The sequence below is a fragment of the Sorghum bicolor genome, chromosome 4 (genome assembly GCF_000003195.3).
Source record: "Sorghum bicolor cultivar BTx623 chromosome 4, Sorghum_bicolor_NCBIv3, whole genome shotgun sequence".
Taxonomy (NCBI): domain Eukaryota; kingdom Viridiplantae; phylum Streptophyta; class Magnoliopsida; order Poales; family Poaceae; genus Sorghum; species Sorghum bicolor.
Window position 1 is genome coordinate 61315651 of NC_012873.2, and position 21111 is coordinate 61336761.

Genomic DNA, 21111 nt, shown 5'->3' on the forward strand with positions numbered 1-21111 from the left:
TAGATTTGGACATTGTAGCACTTTTGTTTGTATTTGATAATTATTATTAATTATGAACTAACTAGATTTAAAATATTCATCTCACAAAAGCTACTAGCGAGGTGGATTGACGATGTCCCGGATGCGCTCATGGCGAAGGCCATGCCGGCTAGGGAGGGTCTTGAATTGGCGACGGAGATGGAATTGGACCGGGTCATGCTAGAGGTGGATTGCCAGGAACTCTCGAAGCTGTTGCAAAGCCAACACTCGACTACTTCATCCATCGGAGGTTTATGTTTCGACTTAATAGAGCTAGGCAAGGCTTTTTCTGATTTCTGTATTAGCTAGGTTCATAGAGATGCGAACTCAGTGGCGAATTCTTGTGCTACCATGGTTTCGTCAACCGATCGTTGTCATTTCTGGATCGAGGATATTCCGGTTGGCTAGCTGGGTTAGCAGCTGCTGATTGTAACCTTGACATGGATTAATAAAAGCTCTATTACTCAAAAAAAAAATTCATCTTATAAATTATAATTAAACTGTGCAAATTAGTTATTTTTTATTTATATTTAATACTATATACATGTGCCGTAAGATTTGATGTGATGAAAAATTTTGAAAAAAAATTAGATTTTAGGAGGAAGTAAACAAGGCCTTGGGTTCATGAAATGAAAGAATGTTCTTTCGAATGCATTATTGTAACCAGTCACAGTACAGCGTCCAGGATCAGCCAATCAAGGCGCCAAGCTGAACATGCCCACTAGGACCAAGTTGGTACACATGCCGTTTCAAAAAAAAAAAAGTTGGTACACATGCACACAAACACGCAACAGGCAGGGGAAAAAAGGGTGATTTTCCGTATGATTTATGTTTGCATTTTTGCAATGACCGCTTGTGTCATTTACATGTTGCACGGTCGAGTCAGTAAACGTGTCAGTAACGCTGTAATGGGGACAGTAAAACAGTATGTATGTACCTCTGTCGCGGCTGCTAAATATCCAACCAACCAGCGGTATATCCATAATCCATCCGCCTCCGCGGCACGGCCCCACCGGTCTGGTCCGGCGGCCGTCTGCCACTTTCCGTTGCTCCGCCAGCCAGCCCACCAGCTGCGTCTGCGTGCTGCCCCACGCGGCGCGGCCTTTTGCGGCCGGCACGAACGTTGCCGCTCACCAGCCGCCTCCGGTTGGTCCGCCCCGCGCCGCGCCCCAGCCAGCCTGTCTGCCTCATTGCTTGGATCGCCCGCCCGGCTGTTCCGCGTCCGCCGACGCCGCGTCGAGATGTGTCCTCCTTGTGCATGTGGCTGATGACGACGACGACGATGCGGGCGTCGTCGCCATGGCACCCGCGGCCGCGGCCGATTCGGTGGCGAAGGTGAGGCCGAGGGTGATGAGCGCCGTGACGACGACAAGGGCCGCCGCGCCGCCGAACACGCCGCTCCGGGCCACGTAGCAGTCGCCGTCCATCCACCCGCGCCCGTACCGCTGCCCGTGGTTCATGCTCGCGGCTGTCGCCAGCAGGATCACGGCCACCGCGAAGCTCAGCCTGCATCATCCACGCAACAAACAACACCGGGCGAGACGAAATTCAGTTCACTCCTGGCTGCTGCTGTCGCCGGAATCAATCACGTAGCGAGCAGCGGTGTTTGTATATGCATTATTCGCCCGCCGTCGTCGCCACGGTCAATTTTTTTTTTGTACGTACCATGAGAGGACCAGGAGCGCGACGAACGCGGCGCGCCCTCTGGCGGCGGAGCTCTTCTTAGGCTTGCCGGCCAACACGGTGGTCACCGCCGCCGTGGTGCCCACGAGCTGCGCCACGAAGAGGAAGGCGATGGCGGCCACGCCCAGCTCGAAGGCGGAGCTCTTGGGGAGCGAGCAGAGGCTGCCGTCCAGCTTCATGTCCTTCTCCTGCGCAACACCGACACGACAGACACACAGACACACAAACGAACCCCTCAGATCCGGGAACGCGGGTTTGTCGCCGAATTGCAAGACGAAGAAGAGCGCGGAGGAAGGGGCACCGTACCTTGACCTTGTGGAATTCCGCGGCGAGCGAGCAGGAGAAGGCGATGACGGTGAGGAGCACGACGACGCCGCAGACGGCGGCGCGGCAGGACAGCCCGCTGCTCCCCTTCTCCATCGCGCGGTCAGCTCAATCGCTCCGTGCGTGCTTGCCCACCGAATCCGACTTAATAATTCTGCTCTCGGCTGTCCGCTGCTGCCTCTGTATCGTTGGAAGCACTGGCGCGAATAATTGCTCGTGTCATCTGAGCCTATCTCTACGTATAAATGATGGAATTTCCACGAACAGGTCACCGTGAGACGGCGAATACTAGGCGCCGCGCGGCGCGTTGAATCAACCAGGGTTGGTGGGTCGAAGAAGGAAGATGATAGAAGAGGAAAGAGAGAGGGCAGGGGAGATATGGCCTAGATGCTAAACAATCCACATGGACACGTCCGTCCACTCGCAGACTGGTTTAGCTATTTTCTGGTGGCGTAACCGAAGGCGAGGGGGGGAGGAAGAAGAAGAGGGAATCGGTAAAGGAGAGGCTCCGAATTCGGATCCCGGCATGCTGATCGATCGAGTGGCTCAACGAATTGACCGGCTGGGTAGCTTGGTCAGCCAGGTAGGACGACACGTCTGGGGAAGGTGAGAGAGCTACGAAAGCCTGCACGGAAAGAATCATGCGTCGTCGTGGGCTCCCGGCGCTCTCGAATCGCACCGCACCAGCAGCCACTAAACGGTAACCGTGATGCCGCAGTTGTTTATTTGTGCTATAATGCCTGATGCAATTCTTTAGCGTCGCTTCCTCTCTTTTTTTTTAAGCCACCCGTGTCGTGTCATGGTCGACTCGCCCGTAATGGCCAGGTAACACATGAATTAGTGGCGAAAGCCGCCGAAGGGAAACTTGAGAAAGACCGGGAGGACGACGACAGGAGCAAAGAGCAAGTAGAAAATTGCGAGGAATCGGCATTCGGCAGCCCCTTTGCACCTTCCAGCTCGCTCTCTCTCTTTCGCTCTTTGCCGTTGTCTTTGCGTTGCGTCCGCGGGGAGGTAGCGCGACGGCGCCGTCGGGTGGCGCCGTGGGCATGGCGCCGTCCACCCGGCCATTCTAGGCGGAACACGTTTTTTTTTTTTTGCGCTGTACATACTCAGCAGCTGCTATCCTGGTCATTTAAACAACTTTGAGATATGTGTAGCAGTAGAGAGAGTGCAAAACACTGAGAAAAAAAGTGCTGAACATAAGAGAGAGTGTACTGCAGCACGAATCTTAAAGCATTATTGAATGATAGGAGATAAGCACGACTGAGCAGGCACATGAATATTTCTCTGCGGGGCTGGGCCCGCGCAGCCCCGGTAGATGCGCGGGCGCCGATGCATGTTAGGGCCTTGTTTAGTTCCTTGCCGAATTTTTTTCGCGACACTGTAGCACTTTGGTTTGTTTTGTGGTAATTATTGTCCAATCATATACTAACTATATTTAAAAGATTCGTCTAGTAAATTTCGACCAAACTGTGCAATTAGTTTTTATTTTTATTTATATTTAATACTCAATGCACGCGTCTAAAGATTCAATGTGAAAAGGAATATTGAAAAAAAATTAGATTTTGGGTGGAAGTAAATAAGGCCTAGGTCCTGCTCCCTGCGGTTGGGCCCCGCTACGAGGTGGGGCATTTCTCGAGTGGTGTCCCCGGGCGCCGCCGGGCCGGCCTCTATGTTGGACTTTGCCGCGTGCGGATTACGGGAGTGCGCATCTGGCCCAACGGCAAGTGGGGGCGATCGAAGTGGCTACTCTGCTGTTGCATTCTCAATTTCTCACCAGCTTTCCGTGTTGCTCATCTCCGATCCTCCGGCCGTGCCGTTGACTTGAGTCTTGACCAATCCTCTAGTGGCGACCTGGCGCTGGCGGGCGGCGCGACAGGATCGCATGCACGCGGTGCGGAATGATTGCACTTGCACGAGCGGACGATGCTTGCTATCTCCACCAACGGTTGACACTTGACCGGCCCGTTGCCCGCCGAGTCATGCTGGGCTGGCTGCCTTGTAAGCGAAGCGCCGCAGTCGACATATGGACTGCTTATCCTCGCCAGAACATTCCATTCGATAGGTCTTGTTTAGTTTGAGAAAAAATTTGGATTTCGCTACTGTAGCAATTTCGTTTGTTTGTGGCAAATATTATCCAATCATAGATTAACTAGAATCAAAAGATTCGTCTCGCGGTTTACATGTAAACTGCGTAATTATTTTTTTGTTTTCGTCTATATTTAATGCTTCGTGCATGTGCCGTAAGATTCGATTTGACAGAGAATCTTAAAAAAAAATTTGGGAACTAAACAAGGCCATAGCCCGCCAAGGAAACCGTGGCCCCCGGCAGGCCCGCCCGCCATTGTATCGCTCGGTCTCCAAGGGTGGACTAGTCTAGAGTCTAGACCCCGGTTGAACATTCGTCCCCGGAGGATTTTGTTTGATCAGGGAAGGGGAGTGGAGACTGGAGAATATGAAGCCTGGGTCTCTGTTGGTCGACGTAGTGCCGGTCTATTCGCGATGCTTAGGCCTTGTTTAGTTGTAGAGCGATTTTTTTTTCAATTGGATGTTTAGTAGGATGTCGAAAAGAGTATTTGGATACTAATACAAAATTAATTGCATAACTCGTCTAGAAACTGCGAGACGAATTTATTAAGTCTAATTAATCTATCATTAGCACATGTAAGTTATTGTAGCACTTAAGGCTAATACTAACTAGATTTGATAGATTTATCCCATGATTTTCCAACTAAACTGTGTAATTAGTTTATTTTTTTATCTATATTTAATACTTCATGTATGCGTCCTGATATTCGATGTGATGAGTAAAAATTTTTAAGGTTGGGAACAACAAGCTCTTAGTTCGCGAAAATTTTTGGTTCAGCTACTAAAGCACTTTCATTGTATTTGGTAATTATTGTTCAACCATGACTAGCTAGGCTCAAACGATTTATCTCGCAAACTACAGACTAACTATATAATTAATTATTTTTTATTTATATTTAATGTTTCATGAATACGTTTAGAAATTTGATGTGATAAGTAATCTTGAAAATTTTATACGGTGGAATCTTATGGCGACACGTCTGCCGCAAGAAGCATGAAACATGATCCTGATATATATTACTGAAAGCGTCTTGTTTTGCGAAAAGTTTGTGCACCTTTGAGGTTAGCGAAGCAAAGCATATGTAAACAAACTGTTATCCGGTAGGCTGTGATGCCTTTTCCGGTACCTACGGACAAGAATAATGATGCTTTCTGCAACGTACCAACCGTAATGATATGGTTGCTTATGTTGCGTCGTTGGTCACCGTCCGGATTCTCACAGGAACTTCAAAAACTCTTTATATCCTTTCTAAGGTCTTGCTAGTTCACCTAAAAAACAAAAACTTTTCAAGAGTCACATCAAATCTTGCGACATATGCACAGAGCATTAAATACAAACGAAAATAAAAACTAAGGCCCTGTTTAGTTCCTCACCCAAAAATTTTTCATCCATCCCATCGAATCTTTGGACACATGCATGGAACATTAAATGTAGATAAAAAATAAACTAATTACACAATTTAGTTGAGAATCGCGAGACGAATCTTTTAAGCCTAGTTACTCCATGATTAGCCTTAAGTGCTACAGTAACCCACATATGCTAATGACAGATTAATTATGCTTAATAAATTTGTCTTGCAGTTTCCTGACGAACTATGTAATTTGTTTTTTTATTAGTTTCTAAAAATCCCTCCCGACATCCTTCCGACACATCCGATGTGACACCCAAAAAATTTTCGTTCCCAATCTAAACAGGCCCTAATTGCACAATTTGGTATAAATCGTGAGATGAATGTTTTGAGCCTAAAGAGTCCATGATTGGACAATATTTGCCAAATAAAAATTAAAGTGCTACAGTATCCGAAACCAATTTTTTGAGAATTGAACAAGGCCTAAGTGTTAAGAATAGAAGAATTAATAGAAAATATTCTTAATGGTTTGTTTAATTAGTTATATAAATATAACTATCCTCCGTGTCAGAATTCTCACTAGTCAAAGATATTCTCTAGATCAGGCATGAGATATAGAAGAACTGTTGGAGACTAGAAATATATATAAAGTGATTTTTATATAAATAACTTTTCAAAAGATTAATTATCAAGTGAGTTTTAGAAAAACTCTTGGTGATGCTATTAACAACAAATACTAAACTATATTGATTATGTTTCTACGTGTCTATATCTATGACCAATATTCAATCTATATATATATATATATATATATATATATATATATATATATATATATATATATATAACCTAAAGTATCTCCATCTCTACCTAATATCTTGAGTGAATCAACCTGTTTTTTCTATTCCTAATATCCACATGCCCTCTGTATCCCGTATATGATGCGGATTCATGCACCGTGTTTATATGAGACTTAGGCCTGGTTCAGTTCGCAAAATTTTTTTGCATTTCAATACTACAGCATTTTCGTTTTTATTTGATAAATATTGTCTAATTATGGAGTGGCTAGTCTTAAAAAATTCGTCTCGCGATTTACAGATAAATTGTGTAATTAGTTTTTGTTTATATATATATTTAATGCATCATGCATGTGCCGTAAAATTCAATATGATGAGGAATCTTGAAAAATTTTTAAAACTAAACATGTGTAATAATGGTATGGAATCCGATTCCAAGGAAAAACATTGTTCCCATTGCGGCGCCCGTGCACATAGCATAAAAAACCAAAGTGTTTTTTCGGTCCTGCTTTTTTACTTCCCAACAAACCGCTCTCGCATCCTCTTTAGCGCACTCCCAATGCAAGACTCTATCACAGAGTCCAAGACAATTAATTACATATTATTTATGATATTTTACTAGCATATTTATTGAAGAAATATATAGAAAAAATAAGACTCCAAGTCTTATTTAGACTCCAAGTCTACATTGTTCAAGGTAATAAATAACTTTAAACTCCATGATAGAGTCTGCATTGTGAGTGTCCTTATTTCATACGTGCACGTTAGAACAACTCGCACCTATGGTACGGAGTCTGGTAACTTATAAGACATTTGGTTCTATGCAATGCATGAGCACGTCACATTTGCTAGTCTGATTAAAAAGTGTGGGGGTTTGTTCTGCCCCTTTTTATACTTTCCAAAATGCACTTACATCCTATGTGTCCCATATGTAATATAAACTTAGACCCATGCTTAGATGAGTTAGAACGACATATTGAGATCGTAGCAACACACAGATACGTTTGCTAATAACTAATATTAAGAGTGATAATTTGGCTTTTTTTACTTCTCAAAATACCCTCACGTCATCCTTGTTTTGTATGTGACCCGAATCATAACCCCTACTTCATACTCCCTCCATCCCATAATGGCTTGGATGATATCATGGCCTAGCGTGTCTAGCCTAGGAATTAAATCAAGGGAACAATACTATATTCTAGAATGGCTTGATATCACATCTAGATTTGCATCTTTATTTCCTTCATTAAAAGTATTTCCTTCATCCCATAAGTCATTTGAACGTCTTAAGTTTGACCAAATTTATATAATAAAATTATAACATTTATAAAACCACCTAAGTATGAATATATTATTTATTAATTATATTTTCATAGTAATACCTATTTAATGTTATAAATCATTGCAATTATCTCTATATTTTTTTATAAAACTTGATATGCTTGATTATTCAAGAAAGTTAAAATGATTTATAATTTAGAATATGGAGTATTTTAATTTAAATTATATATAGAAATTTTTTGCCATGCTATTCAGCTATCGCTCGCAATCACAAGCGTGCTATCCTAATGTAAGGGGTTGTTTGGGACTCCTCTGCTCCACGTTTTTCAGCTTCGCTCCACGTTTTTTAGTCAAACGGTTTTAGCTCAACGCACTCGGTTCGAGGAAAAAGTGTGGAGTTGTGAGAGCATCTAAAGAGGTACTTCACAAACTTCAGTTTTTTGTGGAGCTGCTCTACGGTGGAGTTTGTGGAGCAGAGTTTGTGAAGCAGTCTCAAACACCCCATAAGAGTCGGGTAACTGAACGTTAGAGCTTTTCAGGCTCTTGAATATGGATATCCGCATCAGCATTTGTTTCCGATATCGGTACCAAAATGGATGTATCTTTTTTGTCATGCTATTGAGCTATCTCGTTTGCTCGCAATCACAAGCGTGCTATCCTAATGTAAGAGTCAGGTAACTGATGTTAGAGCTTTTCAAACAATTCCTTAACCAGGCTCTTGAATATGGATATCCGCATCAACATTTGTTTCCGATATCAATACCAAAATGGATGTATCTGAATCCAGTTATCATAACTTTGTTTCTATACAATTCCAAATCCATATCTAAAAAAGTTATGGAATATCTGACAGTTATCAGTATCCACGAAAAATATACATATGATGAAAATAATTTAAAGTTATTTTTATGATGACTAATGGTTTCAGTATTACTACTGACATATGCTCTGAAACAATTTAAGGTCATCTATATGACTAATGATATAAAATTTAATATTCATATGTAACATTAAGTTTAATTTAATATTGTTTTGTTTTAGTTTCAATCTTACATATCTGTTGCTATAGATATATTATTGTTCTCAAATATTGTTTTATATAATTTTGTTTTTAATCATGCATATTTATATATGATTTAAGTAATGATTTATTTATATATTTTTTTTGTTTCTATACGTATTTAATGAATAAAATATTTATTTGATGAATATATTATTGTATGTGTTGCATGTTTTATATACATTAATCTCTACTTGCAAATAATATTGTCTTCTGAAATTATTGATAAAATTATATATACTTACATTGCTGAAATTAAGTAGATATCTTTTTTTGAGCAACCGTAGATATCTAAATGGAAAACTAAAAAATCAATATTCGACTAACTGCTATCCGAATTCTATTCCAACTTATTTCTTTTTTATGATAGTCCCGGCCCAATCAGCTCATTCTACTCTCGAAATCCAATTCATCAGCAATTCTGATTTGCATCTCGATGCATATCAGTCCTTGGCGGACTCAGGCGTAGGGCGGGCTAAAGCCCTAGTCGTGGATCATGTAGGTGAGCTAGAGCTCAATAATTTTTAGTTTAGTTATTAGTTTATTAAAGTTCACTCAATAGCTTCCAAGTCAACCAGTCCAAGCAGATTAGGATCCGAATCTTTTGTTGACTTGCCCCTCTCACGCAGATGCACGCTTACTCGTGCCGCCGCTCGTAGCTAGTGCCCGTCGCTTGCCAATACCTTGTCACTACGCTATAGTTGGGCCAGTAGGCATCCACTGGCGCCTGATGTGATGTACAAATCACCGTCGAGCGTAGGATTCATCTATGTGCAGGCCGCAGGACCACGTCATCACTGAGAGAAAGGAGCAGAAGATCAACGGGCGTTTATCAAGTCCTCCTATGTCCTTAAGGTCTTGATATAAATTAATAATTGAATCATGCAGTTCTACCGCTACATAACGATCAATTTAACCCCAGTCTTTATAAAATCCTGGATCGACCACACGTCGCCTTTTCGCTGCAGCGCGACGCGGCCGTGCGAGTGCGGCGCGGCGACGGTCGCTACTGCAAATTCGTGTCGTGGGAGAGTGGGAGACCGTAGACCACCGGACTACCGGAGAGCCCCCGCCGCCCGCGGCCTCTCCCGTTTTTTATTCGTGCCGCTTCGTGGTGGCGCCCACCACCACCTCACCTCACCACCTGTAGGCTGTAGCAATACCACGCACGATCCGTGGAATAGACTACTCCCGCTTGGCCGGTGGCCGGTGACGACGACGGCGACAGCAACAGCCGAAAAAGTCTATCCCCAAGTACGCTCTGCTCCAGCGCTTCATCCGCCGCCTGGGGTTTGTTCCGGCGCGGTGGCTGTTGATAAAGGCGGAAGGGGTGGGAGCAAGGAGAAGGATCGGCGATGAGCTTCGCGGATCTGGAGGCGGGGGCGCTCAGGGCGCCCCTCGGGAGGAAGGCGAGAGGGGGCTCCAACGACGCGCGGGCGCTCGTCTTCCAGATAACCACCGCGGTGGCCTCCTACCGCCGCCTCCTCAACTCGCTCGGCACGCCCAAGGACACCCTCACGCTTCGTGATAACCTGTCTCTCCTCGAGCCCTCTTATGCTTTACATATTCAGCGATCAGCATAAACCCTCGCGTCATTTGCTAGCTGAAGTACTAGTTAGCCTTGCCCAATTCAAGTTTGGAGCAATTGGTCTGCTCTTCTATCGATAGGATCGCTAAATCATGCCTTAAACTACATGTTGCTTTCTTTGCTCGCTCATGTCGCTTTCTACATCTAACTAATGCTTTGATCCCCTTGCAGGCAAAAGACTAGCCAGAACATTCTTCAATTAGCAAAGGATGCGAAAGACAAGCTCCAAAAGGCTGCTGAAGCAGACAGGAGCACTGATACAAGTGTCAGTAGTGATTTCTTACTTATCTAACTATCTAAGCTCCTTTAGTTTGATCATTGCCATTTTTGTATGCATAAGTCTGTTGAAGCAATCAATTGCAGTAAACAGAAATTTGTCTGTGAATGCATGTATTTATACATGTATAGTACAACCTTAGCCGTCTAGGTACGACTCAGGGTTTTTTGTTGTTACAGGCAGACAAGAGGATAGCTGATATGAAGCTTGCCAAAGATTTTGCTGCCACAATGGAGGAGTTCAGGAAACTTCAGAGTCTTGCGATTCAGAGGGAGACAGCATATAAGCCAGTTGTTCCCCAGAATGCTCAGTCAAAGTAATTCTGTTCATAATTAAACCAATCCATACTGAAATTCTTCTTATGTGTTCCATTCTCTCTCCTGTTATGAAAATGCTTTAGTTTGGCACTTATGTTTATAAATTACATTAGATACACATGTTACTTATAAGATGTGAAGTTGAGTTATGTGGAATTATGGATTGCTGTTATTTGCTAGTTAATATAAATATGTTGCCGTAATTGTTCAAAAGAGTTATGTTAAAGTGCAACTGTGTAAGTGAACCATGCTGACAAAAGGCCACACAGGATACTAAGCACTATTCATCCTTGACTTGAGTTTATTACAATGTTCATGGCAAATTATTCCATCTCACTAAAGCCCCCCCCCCCCCCCCCTTCGGCCCAACACACACAAGGATTTTTTGCTGTAGCTTTTGCATAGAAAGTCAGTTGTCTATTGTCTATAGCATCTAAGTGAAGCAGCTCTTCTTCCTTGTTTTTGTTCCCCTAGAAGAAAAAAACTTTTTGGTCTATGGAGAAAGTCACCAGTAGTCAATGTGTATGCTTTCACAGATAGCTATAAATAGATGTGTAGTCTTTGACTTATGTTTTTCTTCTGTATCATGGTCCTACCATTGCATTGTAATTTACCTAATGGGCTTCACTTAGTGTAATCTAAACTAAATGATTTTAATTGTGCTGTTTTGTCTTTGACTGAGCTGTCTGCTAATCTTCTGTATATTATTGTGGTCTTTGTGATGCAGCTATACTACAGATGACCGAAGTTCTGAATCTGGTAATATGCCTGAGCAGCGTGCATTGCTTGCTGCAAAAAGGTCAGTATTGAGCTATTAGCTGGTAGTCAGGTGGAAGCTCAGCTGAAACTGTGCATTAGGCAAATGTGGTTTAATTATAAATGTTAAGATATATCTGCTGACTGTTGCATTAGCTCATTTACTTGAAAACGCAGGATGTTTAACTAAGCCTTATGTTCCATGGCATATTTGCCCATGAGTTTGTGGTGAAACTATAGGGCTTGAGCTATTTTATTAGTCGGTACAAGTGGCCTGTCATCTGAATTTACAAGGATATATGTCTGCACAAGAGATAAAGAGATTTTTAGACTAGCAAAGAAATAATGTTTGATGGCAGTGGATAAAAAAAAAATCTTTACATCCAACAAGGCTCACATTGTGATATAACCTACACGCTAAACCTGTTATGTGAGATAAAAACTTTGACATCACTATCAAGAATTTGTAGAATCCTATTTCCTGTTTTTTTCCCCTAGTTTTCTGATGAACCATGTTACTCTGAAGACAAGAGGTGCTGCAATTGGACAATGAAATTGTTTTCAATGAAGCTATAATTGAGGAAAGAGAGCAAGCCATCCAAGATATCCAACAACAGATTGGTGAAGTAAATGAAGTGTTTAAAGATCTTGCTACCCTCGTACATTCCCAAGGAATTATAATCGGCAAGTTTTTACATTGTATTTGTACATATGATGCCCTAATTTTTGGCTTCTTAGCTCATGTGTATACTGTCCTGTTTCAGAGGAGATCAACATGAACATTGAAAAATCTGAAGTGCTGACCAAAGAGGCAAAGAAAGAGGTAACCAAAGCAGCAAAGACTCAGAAATCGAACTCGTCCCTAGTAAGTTCAGACTAATGCAAATTACTGAAGCTTTATTGCTGTTCTATTCTGCACCTTAACAAGTCCTTTCGTTGGCAGATTTGCTTGCTTATGGTCATATTTGGGGTTGTGCTGCTTGTTGTGATTATAGTTTTGGCAGCTTGAGACATGCAATCTTTCCTCTTACAGAAATATTCTGTGGAGTTCAGAATTGAAGAGTGTTCATGGTTCTTGTCTAACCATCATATCATGTGCAAAAAAACTGCCACCAACGGATTTTAGAAGTCTCCCTTTTACATTTCATGGTTTGCGAGTGCATGTTCCCTTTGTCATGCGTGAGTCCTTTTTTCATGGCTTGCCTTGAGTGAACACTGTTCTTTTGCTCCTTTGGTTTTGGAAGTTCGCTTGGTGTGTTTTTGTAACCCTGTAAGTATCCCCCATCATAAAGCAAAGAGATTATTACGCAATATAGAATTTGTTTCTTGGAGCCCCTGAAAATAAATTGATTGAAAAGCTTGTTTAGCACTGGGACTGATCACTGACTATGCTGAGAAAGAGAAACACTGAGAAAACAGTTGATTATCTTTTTTTTTTCCTGTTTGATGTCGCCGGAAGAGAACTGGATCCAATTGTCTATTGGATTGCTACGGTTCAGTTCGCCCATTGATATGTAGCGGGCGTGTGCAATCCGCAATCGACGACCCGCATGCTTGGGCCATATGTGTTAGGCCTTGTTTAGTTCCAAAAAATTTTGTAAAATAAGAATAGTAACACTTTCGTTTGTATTTGATAAATATTGTCCAATTATAGACTAACTAGGCTCAAAAGATTTGTCTCGTCAATTCCGACCAAACTGTGTAATTAGTTTTTATTTTCATTTATATTTAATACTCCATGCATACGTCTAAAGATTCGATGTGATGGGGAATCTGAAAAATTTTGTAAAATTTTTGAGGAACTAAACAAGGCCTTAACCTATTCTCGGCCTCTGCTATAGTTAGGCCCAAAGCGAACAGGACCAGATGATTTTTGGCACGTTTTTCCCCCCTAAATATAAAGGAATGTATGCGGTGACCTGACTAGTACAGTACTGCCAGTGCACAATGGTAGAACTTTCTTTTGTTTGTTTCATCTTGAGCATAAATGAATTACACATTCTTATATCTTACCCTTGTCCATATTTATATAAGTTTTCTACGATCACTCATATATCATGTGCGGCAGTGGCCGATTTTGAATTATCAAGCAGACATATAGGAGTCTAACTTTTGTGCCGACGGTTTTAGAATGGATGAACAAGCAAGATTAGTTGCCAACAAGAGGGGCTTAGACATGCAGTGATGGGCTTAGATGTATGCGCGCCACTATTATAACAAACACAAGGTTATATAGGTGTGCATACGACCTTTGATATTGACAAATTTGACAGGCCAACCTTTCAAAAGGAAAAACAAATCTGACGGGCCAGGCCCGAGTCTGCCCATATGAGTTAATGGGTACAATATAGCCTGTTTTCAGAAGAGACCCGGCTGCTAAGGTACGGTCAGTGGACAGTGGCTTCAAGCTTCTATTCTGTTGCCGGCCAGATCTATCTTCTATCCAGCCTTGTCCTCCTGCACTTTGTCATGGCCGTCGTGTTTGCTAAAATTTGGCTTATGCTGATGCTGAAAAATACTGATCCTTAATTTGTTGTGAGAGAAAAACTGTATAATAACTGATAAGCCATATTGATGAGTTCAATCGTAAAGTCCCCTCCATGCTCTGTACTCGTCTGCTCGAGCTCGCCTTCGGTTCAGCCACCCTCCCTCCTCTAGAGTTGTTCTCTCGGTCTCACCCCTTGCTTGTCCATGCGGAGATGTTGAGGTCCTAGTCGACCGGCTTCGGCTCTTTGCGCTGGTTTGCTAGCAGTTTTTTTTAAGATAATGAGAAGGAGTTCTGGCTTCATACTTCCTGGTAAAAATGAACCAGTCTATAATTAGGCAGTTCGAAAGTTTTTGGTTTTGGCTAGTGTAGCATTTTTGTTTGTATTTGATAATTATTGTCATATCACGGACTAACTAGGTTCAAAAGATTTGTCTCGCAAATTACAGACAAATTGTGTAATTAGTTTCTGTTTTCGTCTATATTTAATGTTCCATGCATTTGTCTAAAGATTCGATGTGATTGAGAATCTTGAATTTTTTTGAAAACTAAATAAGGCCTTATTACAAACACAACAACAAAAACAAGCTCTAAAACCCCGAATTATTAAAACATAAGGCCATGTAGAACCATGTCCTCAAAACTCGACCTGTCTCCAAGCAGCTGAGAACAATCAGACAAGGCAATGGACTGTTATCTCGCCCGCTTGGTGCCACCGTGCTAGTGAAGCAACGAGCTGTCCACCGCGGCTGTTGCCTGTTGCTGAATAAGGCACATCCTTGAGCATTCCACCGACGACCACATCCAGAGTTCGGCGGAGACGACGGCCATCGACAGCTTCATCTACCCAGCTCAACGTTCACTGCTGCGCTCGTGCACAAATGTATAAGTAGGCATCCGTCCACGCTGTGGGCTGGCCTCTGTAAGGAAGAAAACGAGAGCGAAGGTATTAAGGCCTTGTTTAGTTGCAAAAATTTTTGCAAAATGGATACTGTAGCATTTTCGTTTGTATTTGATAAATATTGTCCAATCATAGACTAACTAGGCTTAAAAGATTCGTCTCGTCAATTCCGATCAAACTGTGCAATTAGTTTTTATTTTTGTCTATATTTAATACTCCATACATGCGTCTAAAGATTCGATGTGACGGAGAATCTGAAAAATTTTGCAAAATTTTTTGGAACTAAACAAGGCCTAAGCGCCGGTTGGCGGACAAGATTAAGTGGATCATGATTGCTTGGCTCTCCATTTCCCACTGACTGTACCTGTCACGTGTAGCTCAAAAAAGCATCATGGTTCCAATCTCAAATTTCCGACGGGCGAACGGCGAAGGCTCGTCACTGTCGCTCGCTCCAAAGAGTCTCGCGGCCTCCACACACCACAGTGACAGTGAGTAACGTCGCGTGGCCGCCGTACCTCTCGCCCTCGGCCTCGGGTTCTCGGTCGCACGCTGCCCTGCGGTTGTCTCGCGGATCCGGCACGACGCTGCCAAGCCAAGCCTGTCGCCGAATCTTCCGGTCCGAACGTTCGGACCGGAGCCTCCGTCCGATGGTTCCCGCCCCTGTTTCCCGCCCCCGTTTCCCGCCCCCGTCCGACTTCTGTGGCGCGCTGGTCCTTTCTTCTGTGGGCCTGGACTGTTTCTTTTGTTCTCGCGGGCCTGGACTGTTTTTTGTCTTCTCGTGGGCCTGGACTATTTTCCGCGTTTATTATTTTTGGGCCTACACTTCGTTTGACTGGTGGCTCTATCTTCTCGTTTCCTCTCGACTGTTTCTTCTCGCGTCGGCGCTGGTCCATTATCTGTTGACTGTTTCCTCTCCCGTCGGCGGTGGCGATTTCGCGTTTGCCTCTGACCGGCGTCGGCGGCGTTGGAGGCGGTCAGTTCCCTTTGTTCTCTCTCGGCGCCGGTGACTTCCCTTTGTTCTATCTCGGCGGCGTTGGTTCAGCATGCCCGTTGCTGTATTTCTCTGGTGCTTGTTGTTCTCTTAGCTGTAAGTCGTTCTGGATCTATGTTTTTTCTTCCTGTTCTTCCTGCGATTGAATCCATTTTTTTCAATCATGTATCTGTTTAGATTTAGTTTTTTCTAGTTGTTTGTTAAAATGTTGTTTTTTTCATATTTGATTTGAAACCCTAACTTATTCTGTTGTACAAGAAAGTTAAGTTCGGCCATGACTAACTTGTTTATTATAATGTGTTAATAACATCTTCAACTCCTACCTGCTTAGTTGTTGGGGCATTTCAATTTTTACAAGAGATTAGGAAGTGGCAAATTTATCATATTCACAAATTTGGGACATTTTATTCAACTATAGTTATCCATGAACTAGAAAAGATAACTATTTTTATTCAATACAAATGTTCTGATATCCTAACTTTGAAATTTATAGTTTTAGTATTATTTTGAATGTAAAGTGTAAACTGTTTTAAGTTTATGTTTGTTGCATACACTTAAGTATAGCAGGTGATGTTCTGTTTATTAGTAGGTGATGTTCTGTTTATTAGTAGGTGATGTTCCGTTCGTTAGTAGGTGATGTTCTGTTGATTAGCAGTTGATGTTCTGTTTATCAGGTGATGTTATGTTTGTTAGTAGGTGATGATCTGTTGTACAGTGTGATGTTCTCTTAGTAAGCATTTAGTGTACTGTTTTGGTTATTATGATGTTCTGGTATCATATTTCTTTTTGTTATTTTAATTAATAATTAAGTGATATTCTGTTATGATGTTTATGATTTTCTTTTAGTAACTAAAAAATGTTTTTGCTTTGTTATTAATGTGTAGTACAATAATGGCTAAGCAAAATCTTGTGAAGATTCGTTGTTCAACAAGTCGGTTGAAGAAACTTTGTGATGATCTTTCAGAAAAACAAAAGTATTTTGTTCGAGCTAATGGATTTGGTCACTTCTTGAACTTATCTGTTTTCACAGTCCCTATTCCTTTACTTGAATGGGTTATGAGGAATTTTCAAGTTGGTGTTAAAGAGTTTCAGTATGGTGATAAACGTATCAGATTTACAAGAGCAATGATTCAGCAAGTATTTGGTTTTATTTGTGGTGATACTCCAGTGAATTTGGATAATGTTTCTGCAGAGTTGATTGAGGAAGCACGATTAGTTTCTGTTGATTATGTCATTAATGGCCGTAAACCATCAATTGCTGAAGCTGTGAGATTGTGTTTAGCTGAAAACAATGAAGATGCTTTTATGCGTTCTTTTATGGTAGTGGCTCTAGGAACTTTGATCTGTCCGAATACTCAGAACTCTTTTGATTTGAATATTCTTAGCTATCTTATGAGACCTGCAGAAATAAGGAATTATGATTGGGCTACTTTTGCATTTGACTATATTATACAAGAACTTCTACGCTTTCAAGAAAACATTGCTTCTCATGATGTTCATATACGAAATAACACTCATTGTTATGGCTCATGCTTGCCATTACTTGTGGTAATTTCTTTTTTTATATTCTTGCTCGTTATTTTTATGTTTTTTTTACCTGATTCTTATGAATTAATTATTTGTTTTTAGGTTGTCTATATGGATTTTTTGGATATGAATACAGAATTTGGCAATGCTCATGTGATATCTTATGCCTTACCCCGTTTCTGCCATGTGAAAACTGAGGATTTTTCTCTAGTTGTTGATGCTGATCATGTTAGATTTCCACTATCTGAGAATAGTGTAGAATTTGGTGTTGTTCCGGTAAGTAATAATTTATTAATCATGAGCTGTTTTTGTCTTTATTATTATCTAAGGTTTTCTCTATCTTTGATTTTGTTTCACTTTTGTAGTTTCGAGATATTTCACACACACCATATCATTTACCTCTTGATAAAATTGCTTCTATAGCCAACTTGATAAAGGCTCATAATCCTATTGACAATGATAATGAGACTGATATTTCAATAAGTTCTGAACGGGAAGAAGCTTCTTCTGGTAATATGAATTCCTATGGAGCTATTCGTTGTGATGCTGCTTTTGATGTAAGCATTTTATTTTACTGTAAAATTCATATAGAGAATAAGCACATTTGTATTATTTGTCTAATTGTTATTTTTTTTGTAAAGGTTCCTAATTGCATTGAACCATTAGTTCGGAAGCATTATGAGCAACTACTCTCTGAGGTCAATTCTTTGGTTGTTGATGGTCAATCTACATCAATTACTGCTGAAGAATGTTTGGGTTCGGTATTTTCAAAATGCTTGGCATCTCTTTCTTCTGATGTATTTTATTTTCGATCATCTTCCAATGCTATTACTTCTACAGAAGAGCAACATACTTGTTCCAAGAGAACGGTACTTTTCATTTTTATGTATATTTTCTTTATAGTTGTCATGTTCTTGTTTGGTTTCATTGATGTTCTGTTAATCTTTCATCGTAGTTCCATGTATCTTTCATAATCTTTAGAATTTGTATTATCTTTCATAAATGAATTATTACTTTGTTAATGATGTTGCCAACTTTTTCTTATTCAAAGTTGAAGTTTTGACATTTCTAGAACATAAGTTCAGTACTTAACATGTTCCTACAAGTTTTAAATATCACAACATCAAGTTTTAAATAATTCATGTTCTATTCTATTATTATTGTATTAAGATTATTGAAATCTGACTTCAGAAATGTTGTTCTTTAATTGTTGTCAGACACATTTGGCAAATAAGGCGCAAGACAAATCTATTGTTCATGAAATGCACACGCATGATTCTAAAGGTTCTGAGAATGGAAAATCTGAATTTCATGAATCTACTTCAAATAGTAAAGGTTTTTCAACTTCTACCATTCTAGCAAATATAATTGAAGTTTTATGTGCTATAGAAAATGCAGTGTGTTATGCTTAGGGTACTCATATGTAGTTGTTGTATAATCTTTTACTCCTTAATTTATTTGTTTTTATATTGTAGATATTCTAAAGCGGAAATGTTCTAATGTCATTTATAAGAGGAAGAAAAAGAAAGCAACTGCAGAAATTCCTGATGATTCTATTGTCATTACAGCAGCTAGTTACATCTCAAGTATATATAATAAATATATTCGAGATGACTTCATGCATGATAAGGATTTTCTTCAATCGTAAGATTCTTCTTATAAGTAATTACTTTCTAATTCTTCTTTCTATCTTTGGTCAATGATTTACTGATTTAAATTTTTTTATAGATCTCCTTTTGTTATTATTTCTTGCATTCACTCAACATATGAAAACTTTCGTCAGTCGTTAAAGCCTAGAGGACACATCATTGATGACGTGATGGCTCTTTTTGGTGAATCAATTAATATCACTAGGAGCCAATTAGCTGAACCCAGAATTGATAGGGCCAAGATATGTTTCTCCCCTTTCTTAGTTGTAAGTTCTGTTTGCTTATTTATATTTTGTTAATTATGTACCATATATTTTCTAAATATGTGTTTTATATATTAAACTTTACAGCAAAAGCTTGTTCAAAGACCTCAAAAGTTTGAAGTTGAGTGTATTCATAAAGAAATGTTACAGATCAATAACGATTATGACATTGTTGAAGCTGATCTTGTATGTTATATTTTATTCATAGTCATCAAAAGTTTCAAGTTGAGTTGTAAGATTCTTATTATTCTATGAATTAATATTCTTTTCTTTATATTTTTTATGCAGCTTTTTTTCCCAATTTGCGCTCAAGACCATTGGTTCCTTCTCTGCGTTAATTCACTACAAAAAGAGATCAATTTTTTCTCATCTTCCAGTATTCCTTGTGCTAAAGATACAAATTGTTTCATATCTAATTTGGTGAATTCCTTTTTCATCAATTATTTAGTAGAACTCTTATTAATCTTCTATGTTCTAACAGTTTCACATAAAAACTTTTGTACTAATAAATTTTCAGGTTACAAATTTCCAAACAAGTTGCAAAGAATGTAAAATATTTGATAGGGCATTACTTCAGTATGACAAGAAGATCATTGATTGCCCTCAACAGTCTAATAAGTAATGGATTACCTATATTAATTCTGTATATGAGAATGTTTTAAATTAGTATAATATAATTTGATTTTCTGTTCATTTTTTTGTAGTTTCGACTGTGGCCTCTATGTGATGATGTTCATTGAACATTTTGATGGCATCTCTCTCAAGAAATTCAAGCCAGTAAGTTATCAGCTCTACATTTGAATTTAAATTTCTTCTCTTTCAACCATTTTTCATATATTCTGTTGTAAATAAAGAAAATTTAAAAACAAGTTTAAAATTAAATTTTATTATTGTTTTATTTTCTAATGTTTTCTTTTACAATTTAACAGAGTGATGTTGCTGAGTTTCGGAAGGTCGTTTCTTATAAACTGATGAACCATGTAAACAATGAAGGTGTAATTCCAAATATGAAGGCTGAGAAGATGTTTTTAATAGACTGATGTTCCAGAGTTCCCTGGAACCTGGTCTTAGTGTTTTTTGTACCAGAATTGTTCTAATTATTACCACTTCACTGTGATGTTCAAATGTAACATACATGATGTTCAGACGTACTGTGTTTGACATTTTCTGTAACGAGCACTGATGTTCTGACAATTGTGATATTCTCTTTTGAAAATTTGCTCAAGAGAAATGTTGTTTCATATATCTGTGATGTTTCTGCACACGCTTTTGATATATTTTGTAGTTCGACAGACTATAAGACAAATATAATGTTCACGATATTCAAAATACATGTTCTATTGTATATAATTCCAAGTTATAACTTTATATAGTATGTAGAATTTCTTTATAAAATAATATTTTTAATTCTTCCTAATTTTTTATTTGAAGTTGGTACTGTTTTAAAAAATAAAATATATTTTCATTGTTATGCACATTCAAAAAGTAAAATATATTTTCATTGTTATGCTAACACTTTCTTGTGGCCTCAAAAAGTTTTTTCAAAATATCAAAATTATTGTTTTTCAATATATATTTTGCTTTTTTTGTTGACCTAATTTCTTGTATTGATTTTTATCAAAACGGAACTTAGAAATGTCCTATTTTCCTCTGCGGGCCCATTTTTCTACCGGCCCATTTGCTAGCCCATTTGTGCTCTTTCTTCCCCACTCCACCAGGACCGTAACGGAGTGGCGGTTCTTTCTTTTTTCTGAGTA

The 21111-nt window shown here is 39.9% G+C and overlaps 2 protein-coding genes and 1 long non-coding RNA gene across 3 annotated transcripts; 2 read left to right on the top strand and 1 right to left on the bottom strand.

Annotated features, from left to right (window-relative positions):
- Positions 640-2732, bottom strand: LOC8073865. Its single transcript, XM_002454380.2, has 3 exons — positions 2008-2732; positions 1684-1889; positions 640-1524 (listed from the first exon to the last, which is right to left on the bottom strand). The coding sequence occupies exons 1-3, from the start codon at positions 2119-2121 to the stop codon at positions 1206-1208; spliced, it is 639 nt and encodes a 212-aa protein (XP_002454425.1). The 5' UTR covers positions 2122-2732; the 3' UTR covers positions 640-1205.
- Positions 9666-12904, top strand: LOC8073164 (syntaxin-22). The gene is made up of 7 exons (XM_002452642.2): positions 9666-10134; positions 10360-10453; positions 10645-10781; positions 11510-11581; positions 12065-12222; positions 12303-12403; positions 12482-12904. Exons 1-7 carry the CDS (start codon positions 9956-9958, stop codon positions 12545-12547), a joined length of 807 nt encoding a protein of 268 aa, XP_002452687.1. The 5' UTR covers positions 9666-9955; the 3' UTR covers positions 12548-12904.
- LOC110434450 lies at positions 19442-20547 on the top strand. Its single transcript, XR_002451954.1, has 4 exons — positions 19442-19540; positions 19643-19972; positions 20059-20131; positions 20284-20547. It is a non-coding gene; the product is annotated as an uncharacterized LOC110434450 (long non-coding RNA).

Coding starts and splice junctions, on each gene's coding strand:
- LOC8073865 (XM_002454380.2), bottom strand. CDS start 2,121: ATGGAGAAGGGGAGCAGCGGGCTGTCCTGCCGCGCCGCCGTCTGCGGC. Junction 1,890..2,007: donor CGGAATTCCACAAGGTCAAG/GTACGGTGCCCC, acceptor GGTGTTGCGCAG/GAGAAGGACATGAAGCTGGA. Junction 1,525..1,683: donor GCGCTCCTGGTCCTCTCATG/GTACGTACAAAA, acceptor TGGATGATGCAG/GCTGAGCTTCGCGGTGGCCG.
- LOC8073164 (XM_002452642.2), top strand. CDS start 9,956: ATGAGCTTCGCGGATCTGGAGGCGGGGGCGCTCAGGGCGCCCCTCGGG. Junction 10,454..10,644: donor ACAGGAGCACTGATACAAGT/GTCAGTAGTGAT, acceptor TTGTTGTTACAG/GCAGACAAGAGGATAGCTGA. Junction 10,782..11,509: donor CCCCAGAATGCTCAGTCAAA/GTAATTCTGTTC, acceptor TTTGTGATGCAG/CTATACTACAGATGACCGAA.